The following is a 25,636-nucleotide window of genomic DNA, read 5'->3' on the forward strand; positions in this document are numbered from 1 at the left end:
TCCAGGGGGAGGCCCCAGTGATCCACGTCCGGAAAGGAAAATGTTGTCCAATAGTATTCATCATCATGGGGGGTTTTATGAGCTCTTCTTTGTCTGGTCCCTTATCTAGGATCTGTTTGCCTTTGGTGACCCTACCAGGGGCTTAAAGCCCCGGGCAACATAGCTCCCAGACTCATTGGGGCACACAAATCCCCCCACCACTGTAAGGTGACAGCTCATGGGGGGGACAACCCCTATTGGATAACCAATTCAAATAATGCTCAACGGAAATGATGCGGCTATAAAATGATCAAGCAATTGTCTCTTATTTCTCAAAAAAACATACAGGTATTTATTCCAACTTCAACACTTGGCTCCAAAACTAAGACCATTTATTGGAACTTACCCATTTAGTGCTTTTAAGTGCCAGTGCCCCTTGGCTCTACACCATCGCGCAAACTGAATTCCGAATGTAACACCATAGACATAATATACGTAGACGCCTAATGGCGTGCTGGAACGTAATCCAGCGTCGCCGCCATATTGGGTGGGTCCCCTCACTCTAGGCTAGCACCTGAGTCAATTGGAGTCTATGGAGAGTAGGCAACTACGCCCGTCTTTTGTACAGTTTACGGTTGCAATAACCGGCGCAGTAGTGATACCAGATCGCATGGGATTACCTTTCATAAGTAAGATTGAACAATAATTTTGGTTATTTTACAATAATATTATGTCATCGTAACTAATGTTACTTACGTGTAACGCTATTACAGCGGAAACTGGTACTCTCTTTCATTGGCTCCTGCTGTTTTTTTTTTCTTCTTCATATTTTGAAGGTTTCCCAGTGAGAGAGAGAGAGAGAGAGAGAGAGAGAGAGAGAGAGAGAGAGAGAGAGAACGAGAGAGAGAGAACGAGAGAGAACTTGTTTCTTTATTTAAAATATAAAATTAATTAATTTATACATTTATCAATATGCCATAGCCTACCATATATCTTTGTTAAAGAACATAATACAAAGTCTTTCAGCAAAAAAAACAGATGTTTTTAATGTGTGACAACATCCTGTATCATAACTAAATCTCTGCCGTTTGTAACAAACCAAACACGAGTTAATGACCACAATAATGTCACATATACATAAAGAGAGTAAAGTGAGGAAAGGTGTGACAGATGAGGCCCCCCAGCAGTCTAGGCCTATTGAGAATGAGGAGTCACGTGACTCCGGTCGGCCATGTTGGCAGGAGACGCTATTGGTTGCCAGGGGCAACGCCATCAGAACTTAACGGAGGCGCGCCTATATATTCCTGATATCTTCCCGCATTTATCATTTCGGCAGGACAGAGACGAATATAATAAAAAAAAGAAAGAAAGCAAAGCAATACAGAAAGATAAGGCGAAAGAAAAGGAACCTTACAGGGACAAGCATATTACAAGCGCAAAGCAGCGGTATTTGGAGAAGCTCTCGAGCATCCAAAATATTGATCCTTACGAGCTCCCTGCAGCAGAATGGCACAGAGACCTGGACCAGTTACCTCCGTGCACATATTTGGACATAGTAAATTATCTTGTCTTTGGTGTAAGTTACTACACTATGCAGGAGTTTAAAAGTCACAAATCTTTAGAATCGTACGAGACTTTCTGCTGTGGCTGGGTGCAGGACTTGGCCATCTACAAGCCTCCAGGTGGCTCTGGTGATGATAACAGCGTTGTAATGGCAAAGGTAAGGTTCTTGTCATGCGTTTTAGTGTGTTGTAATTACATTGCATGTAGACACTTCTTGACCAAAATGACAACGTAATTAACTGCGACTTGTTTCGTAAACACTAGATTAACGAGATGTTCAATGTACACAAACGTTTCCAATGTTTTGATGTATGCTAAAGCTTATGTTTAGGTATTTAGTTGTCATTTGATTTTAGCCCAACGACACATACTGTAGCTGTTGGGTGTTGGGGCTGCAAAGTGAACAAACCAATTCTGGGTTGGCTAGGGTACTTATGTGTGATTGCAAGGCGTACATTCCTGGTTAGATTTAAGCCTTTAACATTTTGAATGCAAGGTGTACATGTCCTGGTTAGATTACAGCCATTATAAATGTGTCTAAAGTGTAGACTGTAACTTGAAATAAATGCTTTTTACTGTTTAGTTTATTTAACTTTATTTATTTTACAGGTCCTGCATTCACGGAGACTCTGTGAGCCTCCACTTACCCAGTCCAGTGGTATCACTTCAGTTGTGTGGGGCTTGTGGACAGACCCTCCGCTGACACGCCATGGTTTTGCTCTTCTTGTGCTGAATAGTGTTTTTTTGTTCTTTTGCACTAGTAACAGTATTATTTTATTATTATTGCATGTTGTCAATGTTTACATGCTGGAAATTTTTATACTTTGAATGCACACATGTTCTTTTGCACTGTTAACTTTTCCTAGAGGTATATTGCATTCTGCACCTTGCGCCCTTATTCTTTTTTCCTGTTCTGTTAATAAACATTGTTAAGCCATATAAAGTTGTTTCAAGCATTTATTTCAAACAAATTAAAAAGTAATGAACAATGAAGAATGAACTCAAACAACACTTTTCCACATGTTCGTTAAGGCACAGCAAACAGTGACAATCTTATCTAAAGGCATTAAGTTTTCACCCTCACATTTGAGCAGCATGTGCACAGGTACAGTTGAATGTAAAAATCTGAATTTGTCCAGTCAGCGTGGTTCTCCAACATCTCTTATGATGGCTTACCTACAACAGAATAAATAGTTTATGAAAAAAATCTATGCAATCAATGGCAAACCCATCACAGAACACATGCAAAATAAAGATAAAGCCTGAGAGGGTAACGCTGCTCATGGTATGACAAAAGGGCTGAGGGGGTACACATTAACACAGCCACATTAGGGGGTAGTTAACATTAATTTTCGAAGAGGCAACAGTTTGCAAATTGAGCATTTTCGAAGAGGCAACAGTTCGCTAGTTAGCTAGCTAGGCAGCAACGTCAGGTGCACTTCAGGGTTTGCAACAACATAAGGTAACTTCGTAGCTTTAAGAGACAACAACATAAAGACATTTTTAGAGAACGTACCCAAGTGAAAATGCAGAGAACACACTCTCATCGACGGAGGGGTGCAATCGAAAGTAAGGTCCTTTCTTCTCATTGCAGCCAGCCAAGCAATCCGGCGTCTCCTCGTCAGGTCAGACGCCTGCTCTCCATGATGCTGCATCCATTTAGGAAACCGAAAAAAATGTATTTCGTTGTTCCTATGTTTCCCAAACGTATCATGTGAGGTACTGGAACAGTTCTTCACACAGCAGTGATTTCCAGGCATGTTCTTGCAATTCCACACTGTTTAAACTTACTGATTTAAAAACACACGCGTACACTGTAAACGAATGGAGAGAATGGCGTTTTCACGCTAGCATCCTGCCAACATGGCGGATAGGGGCGGGGCTCTGTACTGTGACGACAACTCCTCATTCTGAATAGCAGCTTAACTATGGGATGTTTCAGGATCACCTGAGCCATCCCTAACTATAAGCTTTATCAAAAAGGAAAGTTTTAAGCCTGGTCTTAAAAGTGGAAAGGGTGTCTGCTTCCCGGACATTTACTGGCAGCTTATTCCACAAGAGAGGGGCCTGATAACTGAAGGCTCTGCCTCCCATTCTACTTTTAGAAACTCTGGGAACCTCAAGTAAACCTGCAGTTTGGGAACGAAGTGCTCTGTTAGGAAAATATCTTATAATGAGGTCTTTAAGATATGATGGAGCTCGGTCATTAAGAGCTTTATATGTAAGGAGAAGAATCTTAAATTCTATTCTGAATTTAACAGGGAGCCAATGAAGAGAAGCTAAAACTGGAGAAATATGATCTCTCCTGTTAGTTCTCATCAGAACTCTGGCTGCAGCATTTTGGATCAACTGAAGGCTTTTCAGAGAATATTTGGGACAGCCCATAAATAAAGAATTACAGTAGTCCAATCTTGAAGTAACAAATGCATGGACTAGTTTTTCTGCATCACTCTGAGACAAGATGTTCCTGATTTTAACAATATTACGAAGATGAAAGAAGGCAGTCCTAGAAATCTGTTTTATATGCGAGTCAAATGATACATTCTGGTCAAAAATAACTCCAAGGTTCCTCACTGTAGAACTAGAAGCCAAGGAAATACCATCTAGAGTAACTATATAGCTAGACAATTTCTCCCTGAAACGCTCAGGTCCAAAGATAACGACTTCAGTTTTGTCTGAATTTAGAAGCAGACAGTTCTGAGTCATCCAGGTCTGCTTGTAGTCTGACCAACCTATTAGGTTCATCTGGTTTTATAGATAAGTACAACTGGGTATCATCAGCATAGCAATGGAAATTTATGCCATGCTGTCTAATAATGTTACCTAATGGAAGCATGTATAAAGTGAAAAGAATCGGTCCAAGCACAGAACCCTGAGGAACTCCATGACTTACTCTGGTGTGTGAGGAAGATATTTCATTTACAAGAACAAACTGAAATCTATCAGATAAATATGACTTAAACCAGCCTAATGCAGTTCCTTTAATCCCAATAACATGTTCAAGTCTCTGTAATAAGATACTGTGATCGACCGTATCAAATGCAGCACTGAGATCCAACAGGACAAGCACAGACACAAGTCCGCTATCAGAGGCTAAGAGGAGATCATTGGTAACTTTCACCAGTGCTGTTTCTGTGCTATGATGCACTCTGAATCCTGACTGAAACTCTTCAAACAGATTATTTCTGTGTAAATGATCACAAAGCTGAGCTGCAACTATTTTTTCAAGAACTTTAGACATAAAAGGGAGATTGGATATAGGTCTATAATGAGCGAACACCTCTGGGTCTAAAACACAAGTTGATGGTTTAGAAGAGACTATTGCTGTTGTTAGTTCAGAGAGATCAACTGGGCAGAAGCCGTCTAAATACAAATCAGGTTCTAAAGATACCTCTAAAGCTGCTGTACTTGATGATACATCACTGATAATAGTGGGAAGGACTCCATCAATCTTCTCTCTAATAGAAACAATTTTATTGATAAAGAAGCTCATGAAATCATCACTGCTGAGAATTAAAGGAATACCTGGCTCAACAGAGCTCGGACTCTTAGTCAGACTGGCTACAGTGCTGAAAAGAAACCTGGGATTGTTCTTATTCTCTTCTATCAATGATGAATAATAAGCAGTTCTAGCTTTACGAAGGACTTTCTTATACGTTATTAAACTATCTTTCCAGACTAATTGAGACTCTTCTAAATTAGAAGAACGCCACTGTCTCTCCAGCTTTCTTGCAGTCTGCTTTAAAGCATGCAGCTGTGAATTATACCAAGGAGCCAGCCTCTTCTGACTGATTACCTTCCTTTTCAGACGGGCAACATTGTCCAGTGCTGTACGCATTGAAACTATAGTGCTGTCAACAAGAGAGTCAAGTGTTGCTGGAGTAAAGTATTGAAGGAGTCTGATATTATATTGTCAAACTCAGTGGAAGTCCATCATTTGCCCTTACATCCTTCCTCTGTATTACTCTCTAATACTGCTATAGGGTGGTAATTAAGTTTAGACAGATATGTAGACATACCCTAAAAACTTTTGTTAATTTACCATTTTTCTAAAGGCATGAAAAACATGGTATTGAGTGGAAAGAAAAATATTTCAAATAGGGGTGTAAAAATTCTGAAACTGAGACCTAAACTCAGAAAATCCATTATCTGAGTTTGGTTCCCCTCAACATTTTTGTTTTTGAGATATCGCTTGCTTGTACAAGTGATTGTTAGCCATGATATTGCCTTCTAAGAATCAGCCATGATGTAGAGACAATTTTATGGATGCTTTTGTAATGACTGAACCTGAAATGCATTACAATATGGAGATTTTTTTTTGTTTTTGTTTATGATTGACAGAGCATAAATGTAGTAATCAAACAAAAAAGGAAAACCAGTATATATCCTTTTCTAACCTCTTTTCTCTTTATGCTCATATATTTTCTTATTTGTGCTAGCTCCCAGAGGGATGCAGTGCAACGGACTGTGTGTCTGATGTACCTCATCTGTCCTGTTGTTCTATGGAAAGCCTTTACCTGCTGATGGGCAGAGAGCTAGAAGAGCTGGAGGAAGTCCCTGCAGGAAATGTCCTGGGTATGTCTATTTCTTCCTCTTCACTTAGAGAGTTTTACTTGCATTTGTTCAGTGCTATTATTGAGAAGGGTTTTTATTACTCATTCTCAGCCTCTTTAAGTGTCTCAAAGCTAGTGAAAAGCCAATACAGATTTCCCTTGTGTCTTTTAGACAGGTGGAGTGTGTGATGGTTAATTATTGGGTTTTTGACATGATTAGGCTTACATGGATTGACAATTTTGAAAGTATTATTTTTAGATCACAGTTCACCTGCTATTGACTGAAAGCACAAAAACTAACAGTGCATCTGGATGAATCTCACGTATTCTCTCTTCATATATTACTGTATATATAACTGCACATAGCTATTTTTCATTTAAAAACTCATTAATAAACAATGTGTGTTTTCAACTTCCATTTTTTTATTACTCACCTCTGTGTACTGTATATGTTACATAGAGTCAGTAGTCCACAAAGAACTTCTAATGTTGTCATGCTTATCAATGTCTTTATGCTTTGTGCACTGGTGCGCAGTCATGTTGGAGCAGGAAGGACCCATCCCCAAACTGTTTCCACAAAGATGGGAGCATGGCATTGTCCAAAATCTCTTGGTATACTGAAGCATTCAGAGTTCCTTTCACTGGAACTAAGGGGGCAAAACCAGCTCCTGAAAAACAACCCTACACCATAATTCCCCCTCCACCAAACTTTGCATATTGCAGTCAGACAAGTACCATTCTCCTGGCAACCGCCAAACACAGACTCGTCTATCAGTTTGCCAGATGGAGAAGTGTGATTCGTCACTCCACAGAACGCGTCTCCACTGCTCTAGAGTCCAGTGGTGGTATGCTTTACACCACTGCATCCGACGATTTGCATTGCACTTGGTGATGAATGGCTTGGATGAAGCTGCTCGGCCATGGAAACCCATTCCATGAATCTCTCTACGCACTGTTCTTGAGCTAGTATCTGAAGGCCACATGTTTGGAGTTTGGAGGTCTGTAGCGATTGATCGCTATGCGCCTCAGTCAAAACAAGGCGCGGCTGAGCCGGATGGTGAAACTAGACTGTGGGAACAAAACATGAATAAGACTGACAAAAAAACAAATGACTAGACATGACATGAAAAAGCACTTAGCTTTAGACGTGACGTGGCAAGACAAGGGAAATGGTGAAATAAGGGTAAGGAAATCACCAACTGAAAGGGGAAACCTGGAAACTAAATACTGAACAGGGTGATTGATAAATGAGTGCAGCTGAAGACAATGAATACAGGTGACGTGAGTGAAACTAATGACCTGAACATGGGAAGTGAGGGAAAAAAACTATGGCAAAACTTAACTAAACATGAACTTAAAATCTAAGATATGACTAACACATGATAAAACACAAAACTATGGGGAAAGCCCCATGAACTTGACACCAAGGACCCTACAACGACAACACCAATGAGGCTTTTGGGCTCCAGTTTTCCGGGCACAGCACTTGAAGCACTTGGAGAGATTTGCTCCATCCAAACAGTCATTCTATGAGAATGTTAACATGAGTAAATATCATGCAAAATATGAGTTGTGTAGGACAAAGCACTTCTGAGTAACATATAATATAGGTTTCATGGTAAAGGACTGTCATTTAAAAGGAAGCATTTATAAATAATGATAATATGTAGACTAAATCATATTGAAAAGATGAGGGAACAACCGAGCAAAGTTTGAAATGTATACATTTGAGTGGCTTTATAGTTTAAATAAAAGTTCAAACCGTGTGAATTCCTGTTTCGACAGGGCAGGGCTTTGTGATTAAAAAATTTGACATAATTGGTTCACGCATTCACGCAACACAGACAAACAAGAAAAATAATCTCTGTCTAAAACCTAGAAATAACTCTGATGTTATGTCACAATTTAATATTGTTGTTTTAAAAATCCTGGAGGAAACAGTTAGCCATCTGAAATCAACAACTTGCACTCTGGACATAATACCATCAGACTTTTTGAAAACTGTTTTTGCCTCAGTAGAAAGTGATCTCCTACAAATAGTTAACAGCTCACTGACATCAGGCATTTTTCCCAAGTCACTAAAGACAGCTGCCATTAAGCCACTCCTAAAGAAGAGAACTCAAGACGCCTCTATGATGAACAACTACAGACCTGTCTCTAACCTCTCTTTTATATCCAAGATTATTGAGAAAGTTACATTTAACCAGCTCAACGACTTTCTGAATGAGAGTGGAAGTCTTGATAACTTTCAATTAGGCTTCAGACGTCATCACAGCACTGAAACAGCTCTGGTCAAAGTGTTAAACAACATCAGGTTGAATACTGATTCTGGTAATGTTTCAGTCCTGGTTCTGTTGGAGCTCAGCGCTGTGTTTGATACTGTAGATCACAGAATAATGTTGCACAGGCTGGAAAACTGGGTTGGACTTTCTGGAGCGGTCCTTAACTGGTTCAGGTCCTACTTAGAAGGCCGGAGTTATTTTGTTACAATTGGCAGCTATGAATCTGAGCGAGTGGCCATGACTTGTGGAGTCCCCCAGGGGTCAATTCTTGGACCTCTTCTGTTTAACTTGTATATGCTCCCTTTGGGTCAGATATTGCAGAACTTTAACATCAATTATCACAATTATGCAGACGATATACAATTTTATGTGTCTCTGTCATCGGACGACTGCAGCCCAGCAGACGTACTATGTCAGTGTTTGGAGGAAATAAACACCTGGATGAGAGATAATTTTCTACAATTAAATGAAGACAAAACTGAGATCATTCTGTTTGGTAGCAAAGAGAAGAGGGTCAGCATTGGTAAATATCTTGAGACTCGGGACCTTACAATCACTGACAAAGTTTGTAACCTAGGCAGCTTTTTACCATCTCAGAAACATCAACAGAATTAAAGGTTTCCTCTCCCAAAAAGACCAGGAGAAACTCATCCATGCATTCATCTCCAGTAGACTCGATTACTGTAATGCTCTTTTAACTGGACTTCCCAAAAAGAGCATTAAACATCTGCAACTCATCCAGAATGCTGCTGCTAGAGTTTTTTACCGGGACTAAGAGATCTGAACACATCACATCAGTTTTAAAATCTTTACACTGGCTTCCAGTCAGTCAAAAAATAGATTTTAAAAGCCTGCTGATGGTTTACAAATGTCTGAACAGTTTAGGCCCAAAATACATCTGTGATATGTTCAGAATATAAACCTAGCAGAGCTCTTAGATCCAAGGACTCAGGTCAGCTGGTCCAGTCCAGAGTTCAGACTAAACACGGAGAAGCAGCATTTAGCTGTTATGCTGCAAACAAGTGGAACAAACTGCCAGTGGAGATTAAACTTTCACCAAATGTAGACATTTTTAAATCCAGGTTAAAAAACATTTATTTTTCTCATGTGTCTATGCATGAAATCTGCACGATATCGTTTAATTTATCTGGACTTCATCTGGATTTATCTTAAATTCATTTAAATTATTTTATTTGTTTCTCTTTATATTATTTTATGTATTTTTAATGCTTCTTCCACTCCCTACTGCAATGCTTTTATTTTATATAAAGCACATTACATTTTTCTGTACATGAAATGTGCTATACAAATTAATTTGATTTGATTTGATCCTATCCTTTTAATGGCATCTTGAATAATGTTCAATGCTCTACATGTTTGGATTTTTTGAGGTTACCAGTTACCAGCATCCCTGGCTTTTTATGGGATGGTATTTCTTTTAAGATTGTTGGTATTAGGATACCACCAGGGCTTAATTTGTGCCGGATCCTGCCGGAACAGGATCCGGCACCTCTTGGTTTTGGCCTGCACGTGTTCCGGGACTTATTTGGGCTGATCCGGTACCTCTCGTATAGAAAAAAATATTAATATTAAAAAAAAGTTTTAAAAAATTTATTAAATAAAACAATAATATATTGTTTATTAAGATAAAACAACGTCATTTGAAAGACTCTGAGATCTGTTGTTGATGCACTGAAAACTACTGGTCATCAAACCCCGCTTTGCAGACAAAAACTTTTGAAATTTGCGGCATCTGGGGAGCAAGGAGCAGAGAGGAACAAAGATTTACCTTTTCAATGTAAACATTTTTTTAAAAAAAAATTTTTGGCCTCTGGCGCCAAGGCGAGTGGCAGCCCTCCAAGTAGCTCCGTGTGTCTCGAGTCTTTTTAGCGTTTCTAAGTTTGTTTGTCTACGTAAGTAAGTTTGCTTTTTCTGCTTCTACACGCGCAGTGTAGATATTTTTATATCCTATGGATACCTTTTCGAACCGAGCGAAACAGGAAAGTAAGCACCTTGTTTACACAAGGGATCAGCTGCTTGCACTACGGTCGGGGAGTAGGGATGCAAATTATCGATTAATTCATTAATCATTAGTTGACTGATCTTATCGATCGACTTACGATTAATTGATAAGCGGCGTTTTTCACCTGAATTTCAGTGTTTCAATAGGGCCTTTAAAAATATCAGCTAGTTAAAACACTGAATTCAAAAAGTATATATTATATTATGATAATTATATTGTATTATATTATATTACATATTCCTCAAGTAATTATGCATTAGGAAAAGAAAGCAGACATGTTTGTTTATGGTATAACAAAATACATTCTTTAATAAAAAATGTTTTTAAAAAAACAAATAAATTAAGGACTGGCTCAGTTCGTGCATTTGAAACATTAGACATTTAAAACAAAAAAACAATAGAAGAAATTAAATAGAGAGCCAAACAGAATATTATTGAGCCTATAGATTATGAAGAAACTGCATCTAGGCTATTAATTAGGAAATCCTCAACTGAAACATGCACAACATTTTTCTGCCTTAATTTGTATAGGGTTACAGCAAAATAGAATGAAACGTTCAGAGGGTCCCTGGACACAACATAAAACATCACAGGGCCTCAAACCAGATCAATCAAATAAAGTAATGATCAAATCATGTTACCCTTTCCTGTCTGAAATGTGGCAAATGGCTATTACAGCTCATATCACAACTGGACCTATATATTTTTGTTCAAGAAAATGAGCATGTTAACGTGGTCAGGGGTAAGGCGTGTGCGCAGTCTATTTACAGTGAGGCCAGCTGCTGAAAATACACGCTCAGATGGGACTGATGTGCCTGGCGTACACAAATACCGTTTTGCTAGTTTTGCCAGCGTCGGAAACCTCCCTTCATTCACTTTCCACCAGCATGTGGGGTTCGACTCAAGAAGTGCAGGAGGGTCCTTTAAGTAAATCTCCACTTCGCTCTCCACGCCACCTTTGTGGGCATTGGAATAGGTTTCACCCAGGAGTAGACTCATAGCAGATGTAGCCCCATGTCGCTGAGGCGCTGCTGTCTGGATAGTGTTCCCGTCTCCAGCGGTGGCGGCACCTGTTGCTGTGACGCTGTCGCGTTCAGCTGTAGCCATTTCAAGCAGTTTGGAATGAGCTGAGATCCTGGTAGCTGGAGGTAGAAATTCCAGGTGTTTGTGGCGAGGGTCAAGCATAGTTGCGACCATAGGGGTGGATGAGTCGAGGTCATCAGACTTAATCTGTTGAAAATAGAAACAATAGGCATACAATTATTAAAAACGATACAATTGAATGACAATTACATTAGGGCCTATTGTTTGCGTCATTATTTTTTGTATCATTATTATTGTTATTATTATTGAATATAGATCGTTTTAATAATTAATGGATACATACCTTCATGCGCTCGCCCAGCGAATCTCGCACTCTTTCCTTGAACTCTGCGACTTTGTGGCTGTCCCCGTCTGCAGCGCCGAGGTGGTTGTTGATTAGACTGAACGTGATGGGGTAAGTGTTTGAGATTGACACCTCCGACTCGGCAGACATCACCGTAGTTGCACACTTCAGGGTTCCCAACATCGGTGCCATATCTTCCATTAGCTGCCAGTAGTCGTCTCTCAACTCCAGAGTCCTCGCATCTGCCAGTTTGGTCACGGAACGGTCTGATAATACGGCTGACACGGCCCACCGCTGTTCGACTAGGCGCTCAAACATGTCGCAGACTGAGTTCCACCTGGTTTTACAGGATTGAATGAGGCGATGCGGTGGAAGCGACATTTGCTGTTGCTTTTCACCCAGGGCTTTGGTTGCGATTGTGCTGTGGTGGAAATGTTTCACCAACCTTCCCGCTGCCACTATTGCTCTGCTTACCCCAGCAGCAGCAAAGCCGTCATTGACTGCGAGATTTAGAGTGTGTGCAAAACATGCAACCGATTTCCAAGTGACTCGTGTGGGGTTGTTTGCATTGACAATGTTTCTTGCGTTGTCGTGAACACACGCTGTAACGCGACCGGAGAGTCCCCAAGTCTCCACAACCTCATTAAGGTTGTCAGCTAAATTGTCAGCGGTGTGTCTTTCTGACATGTTCGTCGTAGTCAGGACTGCCGATTTTAGCTGCCAGTTCTCGTCGTTGTAGTGGCACGTCACGGTAATGTAGCTTTCTGTTGTTAGAGCCGTCCAACAGTCTGTTGTCAGAGCTACAGCAGTAGCAGTAGCTAGCGTTGTTTTAAGCTCACTCTTCCTTTTTTCGTAGCGAGCCTCGAGGCGGGAGGTTATTGATGGCCTCGAAGGGATATTGTAGCCTGGCTCTAGGATCGCAATGAGATCCTGAAATCCTGCACCGTCAACTGTGTTGATTGGCATCAAATCTCTCTCGATCATGCTGCATATGCTCTCTGTAATGCCCTCCGCCCTTCTCTCATCACACGCTCGCCTTCCCAGTGTAGCTTTGATTGTAGGTTGACCAGGTGCACGGCTGCCATGCAGGACAGCTCCATGCACGGTGTTCAAATGATAACTAATGATAACAGCGAACATTTGACTTCTTTGCCTGCATTAATAATGTTGAAATGGTCCCACACAGCACTTCTTTTCGCCCGCTTCATTTTGTCTTCAACCCTGGTCCCTCGCGAGGTGTTCACCTGTCGTTCTCATGCTCTGTTCAAGTTACTACAGACAGTAGCGCCCTCTAGCGATTAATCGTGATTAATACATTTTGTTCGAGCAACCTCTTGATCGACAATTAATCTGAAATCGATTAATCATTTGCATCCCTATCGGGGAGTCATGCCTGCAAAGTTCAACCCATACCGGAGGAGCTGGTGAGACGCTACCGTGGTTGCCGTGCTGGTGCGTTGGTGAAAGCGAGGCGCCTGGAAAAAGGGTGGTGGTTTAAACCGGCTATTCCTTCGTGTGTGATGGGGAATGTAAACTCACTGGCCAACAAGACGGATGAGCTGGCTGCCCTGGTGAAGAACGTGAAGTTGTACAGAGAGTGCAGCTTGTTTTGCTTCACGGAGACCTGGCTAACCAGCAACATCCCAGACAACAACGTGGAGCTACCTGGATTTACTACAGTGAGAGCGGACAGAGATCCTAAGCTAAGTGGCAAACAGAAAGGTGGGGGTCTTGCACTCTATGTGAACTGCAGATGGTGTAACCCTGGGCATGTGACTGTAAAAGAAACCATCTGTTGCCCAGACATCGAAATGTTAGCCGTTAGCCTCCGACCGTACTTTTTTGCACTTCGCAGTGTTGCCAGACACTTCTTGAGATCACACTGCAGTGCGCAGATGCACACTTTATTTCAATTTGTGTAGCCTTCTTCCACTGTTTCCTCAGGCTTCTTTGTTCTTTTATAAGTCTTATCAATCTGATATACATGTATAGATATATAAGCCATATTGTAAAATATCCAATGTTAAATGTACAACGTAAAACAAAATGCGTTACATCCCAAAGATAAACTGAAACAGTATCTGTTTAAAAACAACTTATAACATGGAAATTGGACTAATAGTACCCAAAGTTACTCACAAATTTTTGTGTAAAAGTATAATATACATTTGAAACCATTATGAAACTAATTACTTTATGTAAATTGTTCATGTTTTCAGACATATTGTGCTATTCTGTAAAGCTGCACTGTTCACACATGCCTTCTTTTGCAAAATGACTTGTATTTTCGGGCAGGCAACTGTCATTACAGAAAAAAAATCTGCTTGTTTTGATGTTGTGACAAAAAATGAATGTGTGTCTGTTTATATAGTTTGTTATGGCTTTTTGAATGTCTTACATGTATGGTATGTAGTTTTGCTTATAAACTAGGCATCCAGTAGTCTGAATATCTAATCAAACAAAGGAGGAGTCTTTTATACTTTTACTTGCTTTTATAGTTCTCATTCTTCTTAACACAGGGCATAACCCTAATGTTGCTTATGGTTAACCATTTTCGTTCTCTTGTCTTATAGGTATTGGAGGACTGGAGGAGTGTGTCTTGAAGTCTGCTACCCTGTCAATTTCACCTGCCTGCCCACCCTTAAACCCACTCAACTTTGAGGCCATACCCATTGTACGGGTTGCAATAGAACCCAAACATCCAAGTAGGTTTTGGCAGCCACTCACACAGTTCTAAAACTATTGAGACTGTTTAGATCTTAAATTATTCTTTGAAACTGAAATTTCTGTTTAGTCATTCACTTTTCATGTTTCTTTTAGAAAATATGTGGTGAATGTCTTTTTGTTGAACATCCATTTGTGTACACACCTTTTGTTCAGCTTTGTGCTGAAGTTCCCATGAACAATATTCAAACTTTGATGCAGCCACAAACACTTTGTGGAATTTGAAGATATGGGCTGCTGTAGATTCAGAGGTATAGTCGATGTTTTTCAATTGGAAGGATGTTGGTTCAATTGCATATACATATATATTGCATATAGGGTACTTTGGCAAGATACTAAACCTCTCAAAATGAGGCAAAGTGTTTCCTCCCAGTGTATCTCATTTTGAGTGGGTTTGTTAAAATGATCTACTTGTGTAATGTAAAAAGATGCTTACCAGAGCGCAAAGCCTCTCCCTATGTGTAACTTGTATTTCCCTCAGTCTTCTTCAGTGCTGCCTTGGCTGCATAAGTGTGCTTGTGCAAAGGAGTCTTGGTCTGAGCAAATAAAGTCCAAGGTCCTCCTTTACTGAATAGCCCACCATTTTTGGTTAAAAATATCAGTCTATGGGGCGGTCGGTGGCGTAGTGGGTTAAGCAGCCGCCCCATGTACAGATGCTACAGTCCTCGCTGCAGCTGGCCCCAGTTCAAGTCCCGCACCGGACGGGCCTTTGCTGCATGTCTCCCCCATCTCTCTTCCCCCTGCTTCCTGTCTCTCTCCAACTGTCTATCCACTAAAGGCATAAAAAGCCCCAAAAAATATATTTAAAAAAAAATATCAGTCTATATACATCAGTTTCTACCAATATTTAGAGATTTAGGAGCAGTTATGAAAAGCTCCAAGATAGGCGTCAGTTTTGGTTTTGTCTCAGTTTATCTAGCAGTACCTGTTTAGCCGCGCCTTAAACCATGTGTCTATTTTTCATGAATGAGTAAAGGATCAGTGAAGCAGTTTTCGGCAAAAACACTAACTAATATATTTGCTGGTCACGATATTGAATATGTATCAGCAACAAAATGCCTTTCACCATAGTTTCAGTCAGTGTTGTGTAACGATACTAACTAATTATATTACAGGATTATAGCAATTTAAAATAAATATGTTTATTTATAAGTTGATTGATTAGAATACATTTGTATTACCAAATAAAAACACCCCTTTAAAATTAGTTATGCACTTAGGTTATAAGGTTAAATATCATTTAACCGCGACCCGATCCCCGGAGAAGTGGAAGATGATGGATGGATGAATGGATCATTTAACTTTGAATGTACTGCTTCAGTCTCATTAGATAGCCTTTTGGAACTGTTGGAACAGGGAAACACGAGTTAATGACCACAATAATGTCACATATACATAAAGAGAGTAAAGTGAGGAAAGGTGTGACAGATGAGGCCCCCCAGCAGTCTAGGCCTATAGCAGCTTAACTGTGGGATGTTTCAGGATCACCTGAGCCATCCCAAACTATAAGCTTCATAAAAAAGGAACGTTTTAAGCCTGGTCTTAAAAGTGGAAAGGGTGTCTGCTTCCCAGACATTTACTGGCAGCTTATTCCACAAGAGAGGGGCCTGATAACTGAAGGCTCTGCTTCCCATTCTACTTTTAGAAACTCTAGGAACATTAAGTAAACCTGCAGTTTGGGAACGAAGTGCTCTGTTAGGAAAATATCTTATGAGATCTTTAAGATATGATGGAGCTCGGTCATTAAGAGCTTTATATGTAAGGAGAAGAATCTTAAATTCTATTCTGAATTTAACAGGGAGCCAATGAAGAGAAGCTAAAACTGGAGAAATATGATCTCTCCTGTTAGTTCTCATCAGAACTCTGGCTGCAGCATTTTGGATCAACTGAAGGCTTTTCAGAGAATATTTGGGACAGCCCATAAATAAAGAATTACAGTAGTCCAATCTTGAAGTAACAAATGCATGGACTAGTTTTTCTGCATCACTCTGAGACAAGACGTTCCTGATTTTAACAATATTACGAAGATGAAAGAAGGCAGTCCTAGAAACCTGTTTTATATGCGAGTCAAATGATACATTCTGGTCAAAAATAACTCCAAGGTTCCTCACTGTAGAACTACAAGCCAAGGAAATACCATCTAGAGTAACTATATAGCTAGACAATTTCTCCCTGAAACGCTCTGGTCCAAAGATAACGACTTCAGTTTTGTCTGAATTTAGAAGCAGACAGTTCTGAGTCATCCAGGTCTTTATGTCTTTAAGACATGCTTGTAGTCTGACCAACCTATTAGGTTCATCTGGCTTTATAGATAAGTACAATTGGGTATCATCAGCATAGCAATGAAAATTTATGCCATGCTGTCTAATAATGTTACCTAATGGAAGCATGTATAAAGTGAAAAGAATCGGTCCAAGCACAGAACCCTGAGGAACTCCATGACTTACTCTGGTGTGTGAGGAAGATTCTTCATTTACAAGAACAAACTGAAATCTATCAGATAAATATGACTTAAACCAGCCTAATGCAGTTCCTTTAATCCCAATAACATGTTCAATTATCTTTAATAAGATACTGTGATATAGCGTATCAAATGCAGCACTGAGATCCAACAGGACAAGCACAGACACAAGTCCGCTATCAGAGGCTAAGAGGAGATCATTGGTAACTTTGACCAGTGCTGTTTCTGTGCTATAATGCACTCTGAGTCCTGACTGAAACTCTTCAAACAGATTATTTCTGTGTAAATGATCACAAAGCTGAGCTGCAACTATTTTTTCAAGAACTTTAGACATAAAAGGGAGATTGCATATAGGTCTATAATGAGCCAACACCTCTGAATCAAGAGTAGGTTTTTTAAGTAAACTTTTAATAACAGCAACCTTAAAAGTCTGAGGTGCATATCCTGTCAACAAAGACAGATTGATCAAATCCAATATGGAAGTGTCAATTAATGGGAAAACCTCCTTGAACAGTCTGGTTGGGATTGGGTCTAAAACACAAGTTGATGGTTTAGAAGAGACTATTGCTGTTGTTAGTTCAGAGAGATCAACTGGGCAGAAGCCGTCTAAATACAAATCAGGTTCTAAAGATACCTCTAAAGCTGCTGTACTTGATGATACATCACTGATAATAGTGAGAAGGACTCCATGCATATAAACCCCTTGTCCAGATACTACATGTCACTAAAAGGACTGTTAGAAAGTGGTCACATGAAGCTGAAGAAGCCTTACAGGGTTGTTTTGATGCAACCGATTGGATTTCTCTTTGTAATCCACATGGAGAGGACATTAATGCCATGACCGAGTGTGTGACTGACTATATAAACTTCTGTGTGGACAACACCATCCCCACCAGAACAGTGAGATGCTTCCCTAATAACAAACCCTGGATCACCAGTGAGCTAAAGGAACTATTGAACAAGAAAAAAAGAGCCTTTAGGGAGCGAGACAGGGAGTTACTGAGGAGTATACAGAAGCAGCTCAAAGTCAAGATCAGAGAGAGCAAGGAGGTGTATAGAAAGAAGCTTGAGAGTAAACTGCAGAGGAACAATATCAGAGATGTGTGGTCAGGAATGAAGAAGATCACAGGCCTCAAGCAGAGGGAGGATCGGATGGATGGAAGTCAGGACAGAGCAAATGAGCTGAACACATTCTTCAACAGGTTCAGTTCAGGAACAAGCTCACCATCCTCCCCTCCTGTTCCCAGCCAAAGAGACATCCCACCCTCCTCTGACCCACAGCTTTCCTGTAACATCTCCACCTCCACCTCAGTCATGGATTCTTCTGCATCCACTAGTTTGTCTTCAACCCAATCAGGAGATGCTGCTGTCTCCTTTGCCTCCCCCTCCCACTTTTCTGTTTCTAGAAGTCAGGTGAAGAGGCAGTTGGAGAGACTGAACCGGAACAAGGCTGCAGGTCCAGATGGTGTCAGCCCCCGAGTCCTGAAGGCCTGTGCAGAGCAGCTCTGTGGGATTCTGCAACACCTTTTCAACCTTAGCTTGACCCAAGAGAAGGTACCACTGTTGTGGAAGACATCCTGTCTTGTTCCGGTACCAAAGAAAACTCACCCTTCAGACATCAATGACTACAGACCTGTTGCCCTGACATCCCACATCATGAAGGTCCTGGAGAGACTCCTGTTGACCCACATGTGTAAGCAAACCAGCATATATCAGGACCCCCTGCAGTTTGCTTATCGCCATGGAGTTGGAGTTGAAGACGCTATCATACACCTGCTTCAACAAACCCACTGTCATCTGGACAAAGCAGGCAGCACTGTGAGGATCATGTTCTTTGATTTCTCCAGTGCATTTAACACAATCCAGCCTGATCTGCTTCGTCTGAAACTCCAGAAGACTCAGGTGGAGGCCTCAACAATCACCTGGATTAATGACTACCTGACAAACAGACCACAGTTTGTCAGACTGAAGAATTGTGTGTCTAACCAGGTGATCAGCAGCACAGGAGCACCACAGGGGACTGTACTCTCACCATTCCTTTTCACTCTGTACACTTCAGACTTCCAGTACAAGTCAGACTCCTGTCATCTACAGAAATATTCAGATGACTCTGCAGTTGTCGGGTGTATCAGAGATGGACAAGAAGCTGAGTACAGAGAGCTGGTGGACCGCTTTGTGGCATGGTGTGGGAACAATCATCTCATCTTGAATGTTAACAAAACAAAGGAGATGATTGTAGATTTCAGGAGAAACAGGGTCAGATCAAACCCTGTTTCCATCATGGGAGAAGAAGTGGAGGTGGTTGAGGAATATAAATACCTTGGTGTTCATGTGGACAACAGACTGGACTGGAGACACAACAGTGAAGCAATCTACAAGAAAGGACTGAGCAGACTGTACTTCTTGAGGAAGCTAAGGTCCTTCAAGGTTTGCAACAAGATGTTGCAGATCTTCTACAAGTCTGTTGTTGAGAGCGTCATTTCCTCTTGCGTCATCTGTTGGGGCAGCAGCATCAGAACCAGGGACCTAAAAAGACTCAACAACCTGATAAAGAAGGCTGGTTCTGTTCTGGGGACGACTGTGGAACCTCTGGAGACAATAATGCAAAGAAGGATTTTGCATAAAATCAAGAGAATTATGGACAACCCTGAACATCCTCTCCATGAGACTGTTATCGGAAAACAGAGTCTCTTCAGTCAAAGGCTTCTTCAGTTTGGATGCAAAACGGACCGCTACAGGAAATCTTTCCTGCCCACAGCCATCAGCATCTATAATAACTCCTTGACTTAATTGAGCTACATCAACATTTGATTTCCCTCTGGGATAAATAAAGTATTTTTGAATTGAATTGAATTGAATTGAATTGAATCAGTCTTCTCTCTAATATAAACAATTTTATTGATAAAGAAGCTCATGAAATCGTCACTGCTGAGAGTTAAAGGAATACCTGGTTCAGCAGAGCTCGGACTCTTAGACTGGCTACAGTGCTGAAAAGAAACCTGGGATTGTTCTTATTCTCTTCTATCAATGATGAATAATAAGCAGTTCTAGCTTTACGAAGGGCTTTCTTATACGTTATTAAACTATCTTTCCAGACTAATTGAGACTCTTCTAAATTGGAGGAACGCCACTGTCTCTCCAGCTTTCTTGCAGTCTGCTTTAAAGCACGCAGCTGTGAATTATACCAAGGAGCCAACCTCTTCTGACTGATTACCTTCCTTTTCAGAGGGGCAACATTGTCCAGTGCTGTACGCATTGAAACTATAGTGCTGTCAACGAGAGAGTCAAGTGTTGCTGGAGTAAAGTTTAGGTAGTCGTCCTCTGTCATATCTGCACATGGCAGTGAAGAAAAGGATGATGGAATTAATTTTTTTAATCTGGTTACAGCATCCTCTGATAGACACCTTCTATATGTAAATTTCTTCTCAGAAACTGTATAGTCAAGTAATGTAAACTCAAAGGTTATCAAAAAATGGTCAGATAAGACAGGGTTATGAGGGAACACTGTTAACTGTTCACTCTCAATGCCATAAGTCAGCACAAGATCAAGGGTGTGATTAAGGCAGTGAGTCGGTCTGTGGACACTCTGAGAAAATCCAATAGAGTCTAATATAGAATTAAAGTTCATATTCAGGCTATCATTTTCAACATCTACATGAATATTAAAGTCACCCACTACAATGACTTTATCTGTACTCGGCACTAACTGGGATAAAAACTCTGAGAATTTAGACAGAAACTCAGAATAAGTGCCAGGTGGACGATACACAACAACAAACACAAGAGGTTTCTGTGATTTCCACTTTGCGTGGGAAAAACTGAGAATCAGAGATTCAAAAGAGCTCAAACTAATCTTGGGTCTGGGACTGATTAGTAACCCTGATCTGAAAATAGCTGCCACTCCTCCTCCTCTGCCTGTGGTTCGAGGAACGTGAACATTTAAACGGTTAGAGGGAATTGCTTCATTAATGCTAACATGGTCCTCCTGCTGCAGCCAGGTTTCTGTAAGACAAAATATATCAATATGATGATCACAAATCAACTCATTCACTAACAGAGACTTCGAAAGGAGAGATCTGATATTCAGCAAACCACATTTAATAGTTTGATGTTTTTGTTCAGTTAAAGTTTTTGTTTTAATTTTTTTTTGCACGAGAGGATTTGCTCCTTTTGTGTTAATTGATTGGGTGGGTAGCAGCAGGTGGGAAGCTGCAGAGAAGTGTGTAAGACTACAACTCTGCATCCTGGTCTGAGCCCTGGGTTGTCATGTTTTAGGGTGGCAAATAAATTATTCCATATTTCTAGAAATGAGAGCTGCTCCTTCCAAAGTGGGATGGATGACGTCTCTCCTCATCAGACCAGGTTTTCTCCAGAAAGATTGCCAATTATCTATGTAGCCCACGTTGTTTGCTGGACACCATCTAGACAACCAGCGATTGTAGGACGACATGCGGCTATACATGTCATCACTGGTCAGATTTGGCAGGGGTCCAGAGAAAACTACGGAGTCCGACATTGTTTTGGCAAAATTACACACCGATGCAACATTAATTTTAGTGACCTCCGATTGGCGTAACCGGGTGTCATTAACGCCGACGTGAATAACTATTTTACTGTATTTACGTTTATCCTTAGCCAGCAGTTTTAAATAGGGATCTATGTCGCCCGCTCTGGCCCCTGGAATGCATTTGACTATGGCCGCTGGTGTCTCTAATGCCATGTTTCTGACTATGGAGCTGCCAATTACAAGGGTTTTGTCCTCAGCGGGTGTGTCGCTGAGTGGGGAAAATCTGTTAGAAGCGTGGACAGGTCGATGGTGAACAACGGGCTTGACTTTAGAGCTATGCCTCTTCCTGACCGTCACCCAGTGTAGCGTTATTGGGCATTTATATATGTATTAAATATAAGGATTTATAAGATGTTCTCACAGTCTCAATAAACCTTAAACCTCGAATGTAGGGCACCACCTCGCTGTTATTTTAACTTGTTTTAAGTTACAGTCCAGGGAGGACAACTGTTAAAATCTTACGATCCTGGTATGTTAAATTAATAATCAATTAATAATCAGTCTCATATCTCGCTACTTTCGTGAAAGTTCTCGTTTGGTTGGACAGACATTACGTAAAGAAAGCATACGACACAATCTGTGATTATAACATATATATAGATATATGAACTATTTTTTTTTTTATGCATGTGTTTATTAGTTTTTGTTTGCGAATTACATACAAGTCAAACAAGGCATTAATACATGCAACAAAGCAAACTTTTCCTCCCTATTCTCCCTCCCTCCCCTCTTCCCCCCCACCAAATAAGTATAAGAAAAACATGTTACAATTATAAAAATAATATGAAGATAAAGTAAAAAAGCACTAAGTAAATAAATATATGAAATAAAAATAAGACATAAAAATAGAGATAGATGAATAAGTATATAATAATACATACTTTTTAAATATTTGTATTGAAAACAGTTACAGCGTTGCTGTATACAATGAGTATTAGGGGCGTTTCTCAGAGCATTATATTGTATCACACAGGCATTTTACTCCCTCAAAGTCTCTTCTTGCTGGAGCAAGTTACCAACATTAGCATCATGTCTCAGAAAATTTATAAAAGGTCTCCAGGTATCATCAAAAACATGTTGTTTCCGTCTAATAATGTATGTTATCTTTTCCATTGTCATGTTTGATGCCATCTCTTTAATCCATCGTCCAATTCTTGGTCCATCAACCTTTTTCCAATGAAAGGAAATGATACGTTTAGCTTGTAATATACACATATCTACAAGTCTAGATTCTTTACTTTGTAAGTGTGGTATAGTTGGATATATGCCCAGAAGGAAAAGCTTTGGGTCCAGTGGTAACTTCTTAGCTAATATTTGATCGATCATATTAATAATATCTTGCCAAAAAGATTTCACTATCACACATTCCCATATGCAGTGGTATAACGTTCCTTTTGTTTCATTGCACTTAATACATGTATCAGGGATGTTATTATTAAACTTGTGTAATTTGACTGGGGTTATGTATGTACGCATCAGCCACTTATACTGAATAAGTTTCAGATTGCTGTTAATTGTTTGTTTCTGAGCCTTCAAACATGCCCCTTTCCAGTCTTGTAGTGATATTTCATCGCCTATATCTTCCATCCACAGTCTCAACTTATGTTTTGAAGATTCATCAGACTCAGATATAAATAAATCGTACAGGGATGAGATTAAACCTTTATCATAACAATGTCCTATAATTGCTGCCTCTAATGAGGAAGTGATAGGTATGTCCAGTGAATGTTTTTGAGAAGACGATATAAAATTTCTAATTTGAAGGTATTTAAAGAAATGCGTTTTTGGGATGTTATATTTGGTTGATATTTCTGAAAAGGACATAAATACACCATCTTTTCTGTACATATCTTGCACTTTCCTTAATCCCTTTTCAGCCCACGTTCTGAATCCTGAATCGTTACTCCCTGGTTTGAAATTGGTATTACCCCAAATAGGACTAAAACGTGACCAAGACGGGTTGATGTTCAAATATTTACAAGTATCAAACCAAATGTCAATCATATTTAATACGATAGGGTTGTCTGTATTTTTCCTCAGACTTTTCCGATCCGCTGAGTACAAAAACAAGTTAAGTGGTAAGCTAGGCCTCACCGAGGAAGATTCCAAGTCTATCCAGGCAGGGGTGTTTTCAGAAGAGAAGTAAAACATGATGGACCGCAGTTGAGCTGCCCAGTAGTACCACTGGATGTTTGGGCACTGAAGGCCTCCTCGATCGTATGGAAGATATATTAAAGATAAACGTAATCTTGGACGTTTATTTTGCCAAATAAAGTTGGTAAACAATTTTCTAATTCTAGTAAACATGGAAGAGGGAGGGGGTAAGGGGATATTTTGGAATAAATAAATAAATTTAGGAAGAATGTTCATTTTTAGGATATTTATCCTGCCAATCATTGAAATTGGTAATGATGTCCAGCGTTCTAGAGACGAGGTTGTAGTTTCCTGCAGTGAGTCATAATTTATTTGAGAGATTTTGTTCACATCTGGAAAAATTTTTATACCCAAATATGTAAAATGATCTGTAGAGTTAAAAGGAGAGACACAGACCTTGCCACTGATCCTATCCGAGTCATTAAGTAACATTATAGAGGACTTTGAATTATTAATTTTGTATCCAGATATTTTTCCAAAGGTTTCAATAAGATCTATAAGTGCTGGAATGGAACTATTCAATTTTTTAAGGAACAAAATTACGTCGTCGGCAAAAAGCGCAATCTTATGTTCCATCTGACCCTCCAAAATTCCATAAATATCTGTTTGTGTCCTAATTGCTATGGCAAGTGGTTCTATTGCAAGAATAAACAGTAATGGAGATAGGGGGCTTCCTTGTGGGCAACTTCTAGAGATATTAAATGGTTTAGAGACCACATTATTGGTTAAGACTTCTGCAGTGAGTTCTGTACAAAGCAATCTGACCCATTTACAAAATCTAACTCCAAAGCCAAAGCGGGCAAGCACTTCGAACAGATAGGGCCACTCGACACGGTCGAAAGCCTTCTCTGCATCAAGTGAAAGCAAGGCTGTGTCTTTCGCTGCTCTTTGTTTGTGTAGAATATTCAGTACTCGTCTGACATTGTGAAACCCTTGTCTACCTTGGATAAATCCATTTTGATCCCCTCCCACCAGCCGAGGGAGCTGGCCTTCTAATCTTCTTGCAAGAACCTTGCATAATATTTTTGTGTCTGAATTTAGGAGGCTAATTGGTCGCATATTTTCGCATTTTGTATTTGGTTTTCCCGGTTTTGGAAGCAGTGTAATTAAGGCAACCCTCATGGATGTGGGAAGGAGACCATTCCTGAAGGATTCCTGAAACAGCTCCAATAAGGGTGTCAGTAATTTGAGTTTAAATGTTTTGTATAGATCTATGGGAATGCCATCTAGGCCTGCTGCTTTTCCGGCCTGCATAGAGCCCATTGCATCTGCTATCTCCTGTTTTGTTATTTCTTCATCTAATGTCCTACTCTCCTCTTCAGGAAGTTTTGGGATATTGAGGTCATTCAAAAACTTTATCTGCCCGTCCAGGTCAGAAGAGCATTCAGAACTATATAGTCTCTCATAGAAGGCCCTGAATGTCTCACTAATTTCTTCAGGATTCACAACAGTTTTCCCATTTGAAGCTTCTATATAATTAATTGACCTTTCTGTTTGTTGTTGTTTAATGCGCCACGCTAATATTTTCCCAGATTTTTCCCCTTGTTCATAGTATGATTGTTTGAGTTTCAGCAGGTTGGCAGCTGTTTTGTTAGCTGATAGTTCATTATACTGAGATCTGAGAGCAAGAAGTTCTGCATGCTTCTCTGGTGAGCTACATTTATTTTGATAGAGATCGGTTTCAAGTTTTTTAATTTTCCCTTCTAGCGTCCTCATTTCCATTTGTGCTCTCTTTTTTTTTGAGCTAGTAAAACAGATAATTTGACCCCTAATGAAGGCCTTAAATGCCTCCCACCTTATACTAGCCGAAGTTTCAGAGGTGTTACATTCAAAATACAGGTCAATTTGTTTATCTAAGAAATCTACAAATGCAGGATCCATAAGCCACTCTGGTTGGAAGCGCCATTTTGGAGGGTCTCTTACAAGCTTGACATCTTCATATA

General features: G+C 40.1%; 2 protein-coding genes across 4 annotated transcripts in view; one reads left to right on the top strand and one right to left on the bottom strand.

Moving 5' to 3' along the window:
- The window catches only part of efl1 (elongation factor like GTPase 1), a 133,493-nt gene that overhangs the window by 48,549 nt on the left and 59,308 nt on the right, over window positions 1-25,636 (top strand). For all 3 annotated transcript variants that reach the window (XM_075467914.1, XM_075468084.1, XM_075467998.1), the window contains 2 exons: window positions 5,982-6,117; window positions 14,361-14,492. In XM_075467914.1, coding sequence (XP_075324029.1) covers window positions 5,982-6,117; window positions 14,361-14,492 — 268 coding nt within the window. The remainder of the gene's footprint in view (window positions 1-5,981; window positions 6,118-14,360; window positions 14,493-25,636) is intronic.
- On the bottom strand, window positions 10,658-12,927 carry LOC142382880 (E3 SUMO-protein ligase ZBED1-like). Its single transcript, XM_075469011.1, has 2 exons — window positions 11,788-12,927; window positions 10,658-11,630 (listed from the first exon to the last, which is right to left on the bottom strand). The coding sequence occupies exons 1-2, from the start codon at window positions 12,925-12,927 to the stop codon at window positions 11,097-11,099; spliced, it is 1,674 nt and encodes a 557-aa protein (XP_075325126.1). The 3' UTR covers window positions 10,658-11,096.

This window comes from Odontesthes bonariensis, chromosome 1 (genome assembly GCF_027942865.1).
Source record: "Odontesthes bonariensis isolate fOdoBon6 chromosome 1, fOdoBon6.hap1, whole genome shotgun sequence".
Classification (NCBI taxonomy): Eukaryota; Metazoa; Chordata; class Actinopteri; order Atheriniformes; family Atherinopsidae; genus Odontesthes; species Odontesthes bonariensis.

Bases quoted from the DNA above. Each gene is read 5' to 3' on its own strand.
- LOC142382880 (XM_075469011.1), bottom strand. From the start codon at position 12,927: ATGTTCGCTGTTATCATTAGTTATCATTTGAACACCGTGCATGGAGCT. The intron at 11,631-11,787 runs GTATGTATCCAT...TATTTTCAACAG, and splicing joins CGCTGGGCGAGCGCATGAAG to ATTAAGTCTGATGACCTCGA.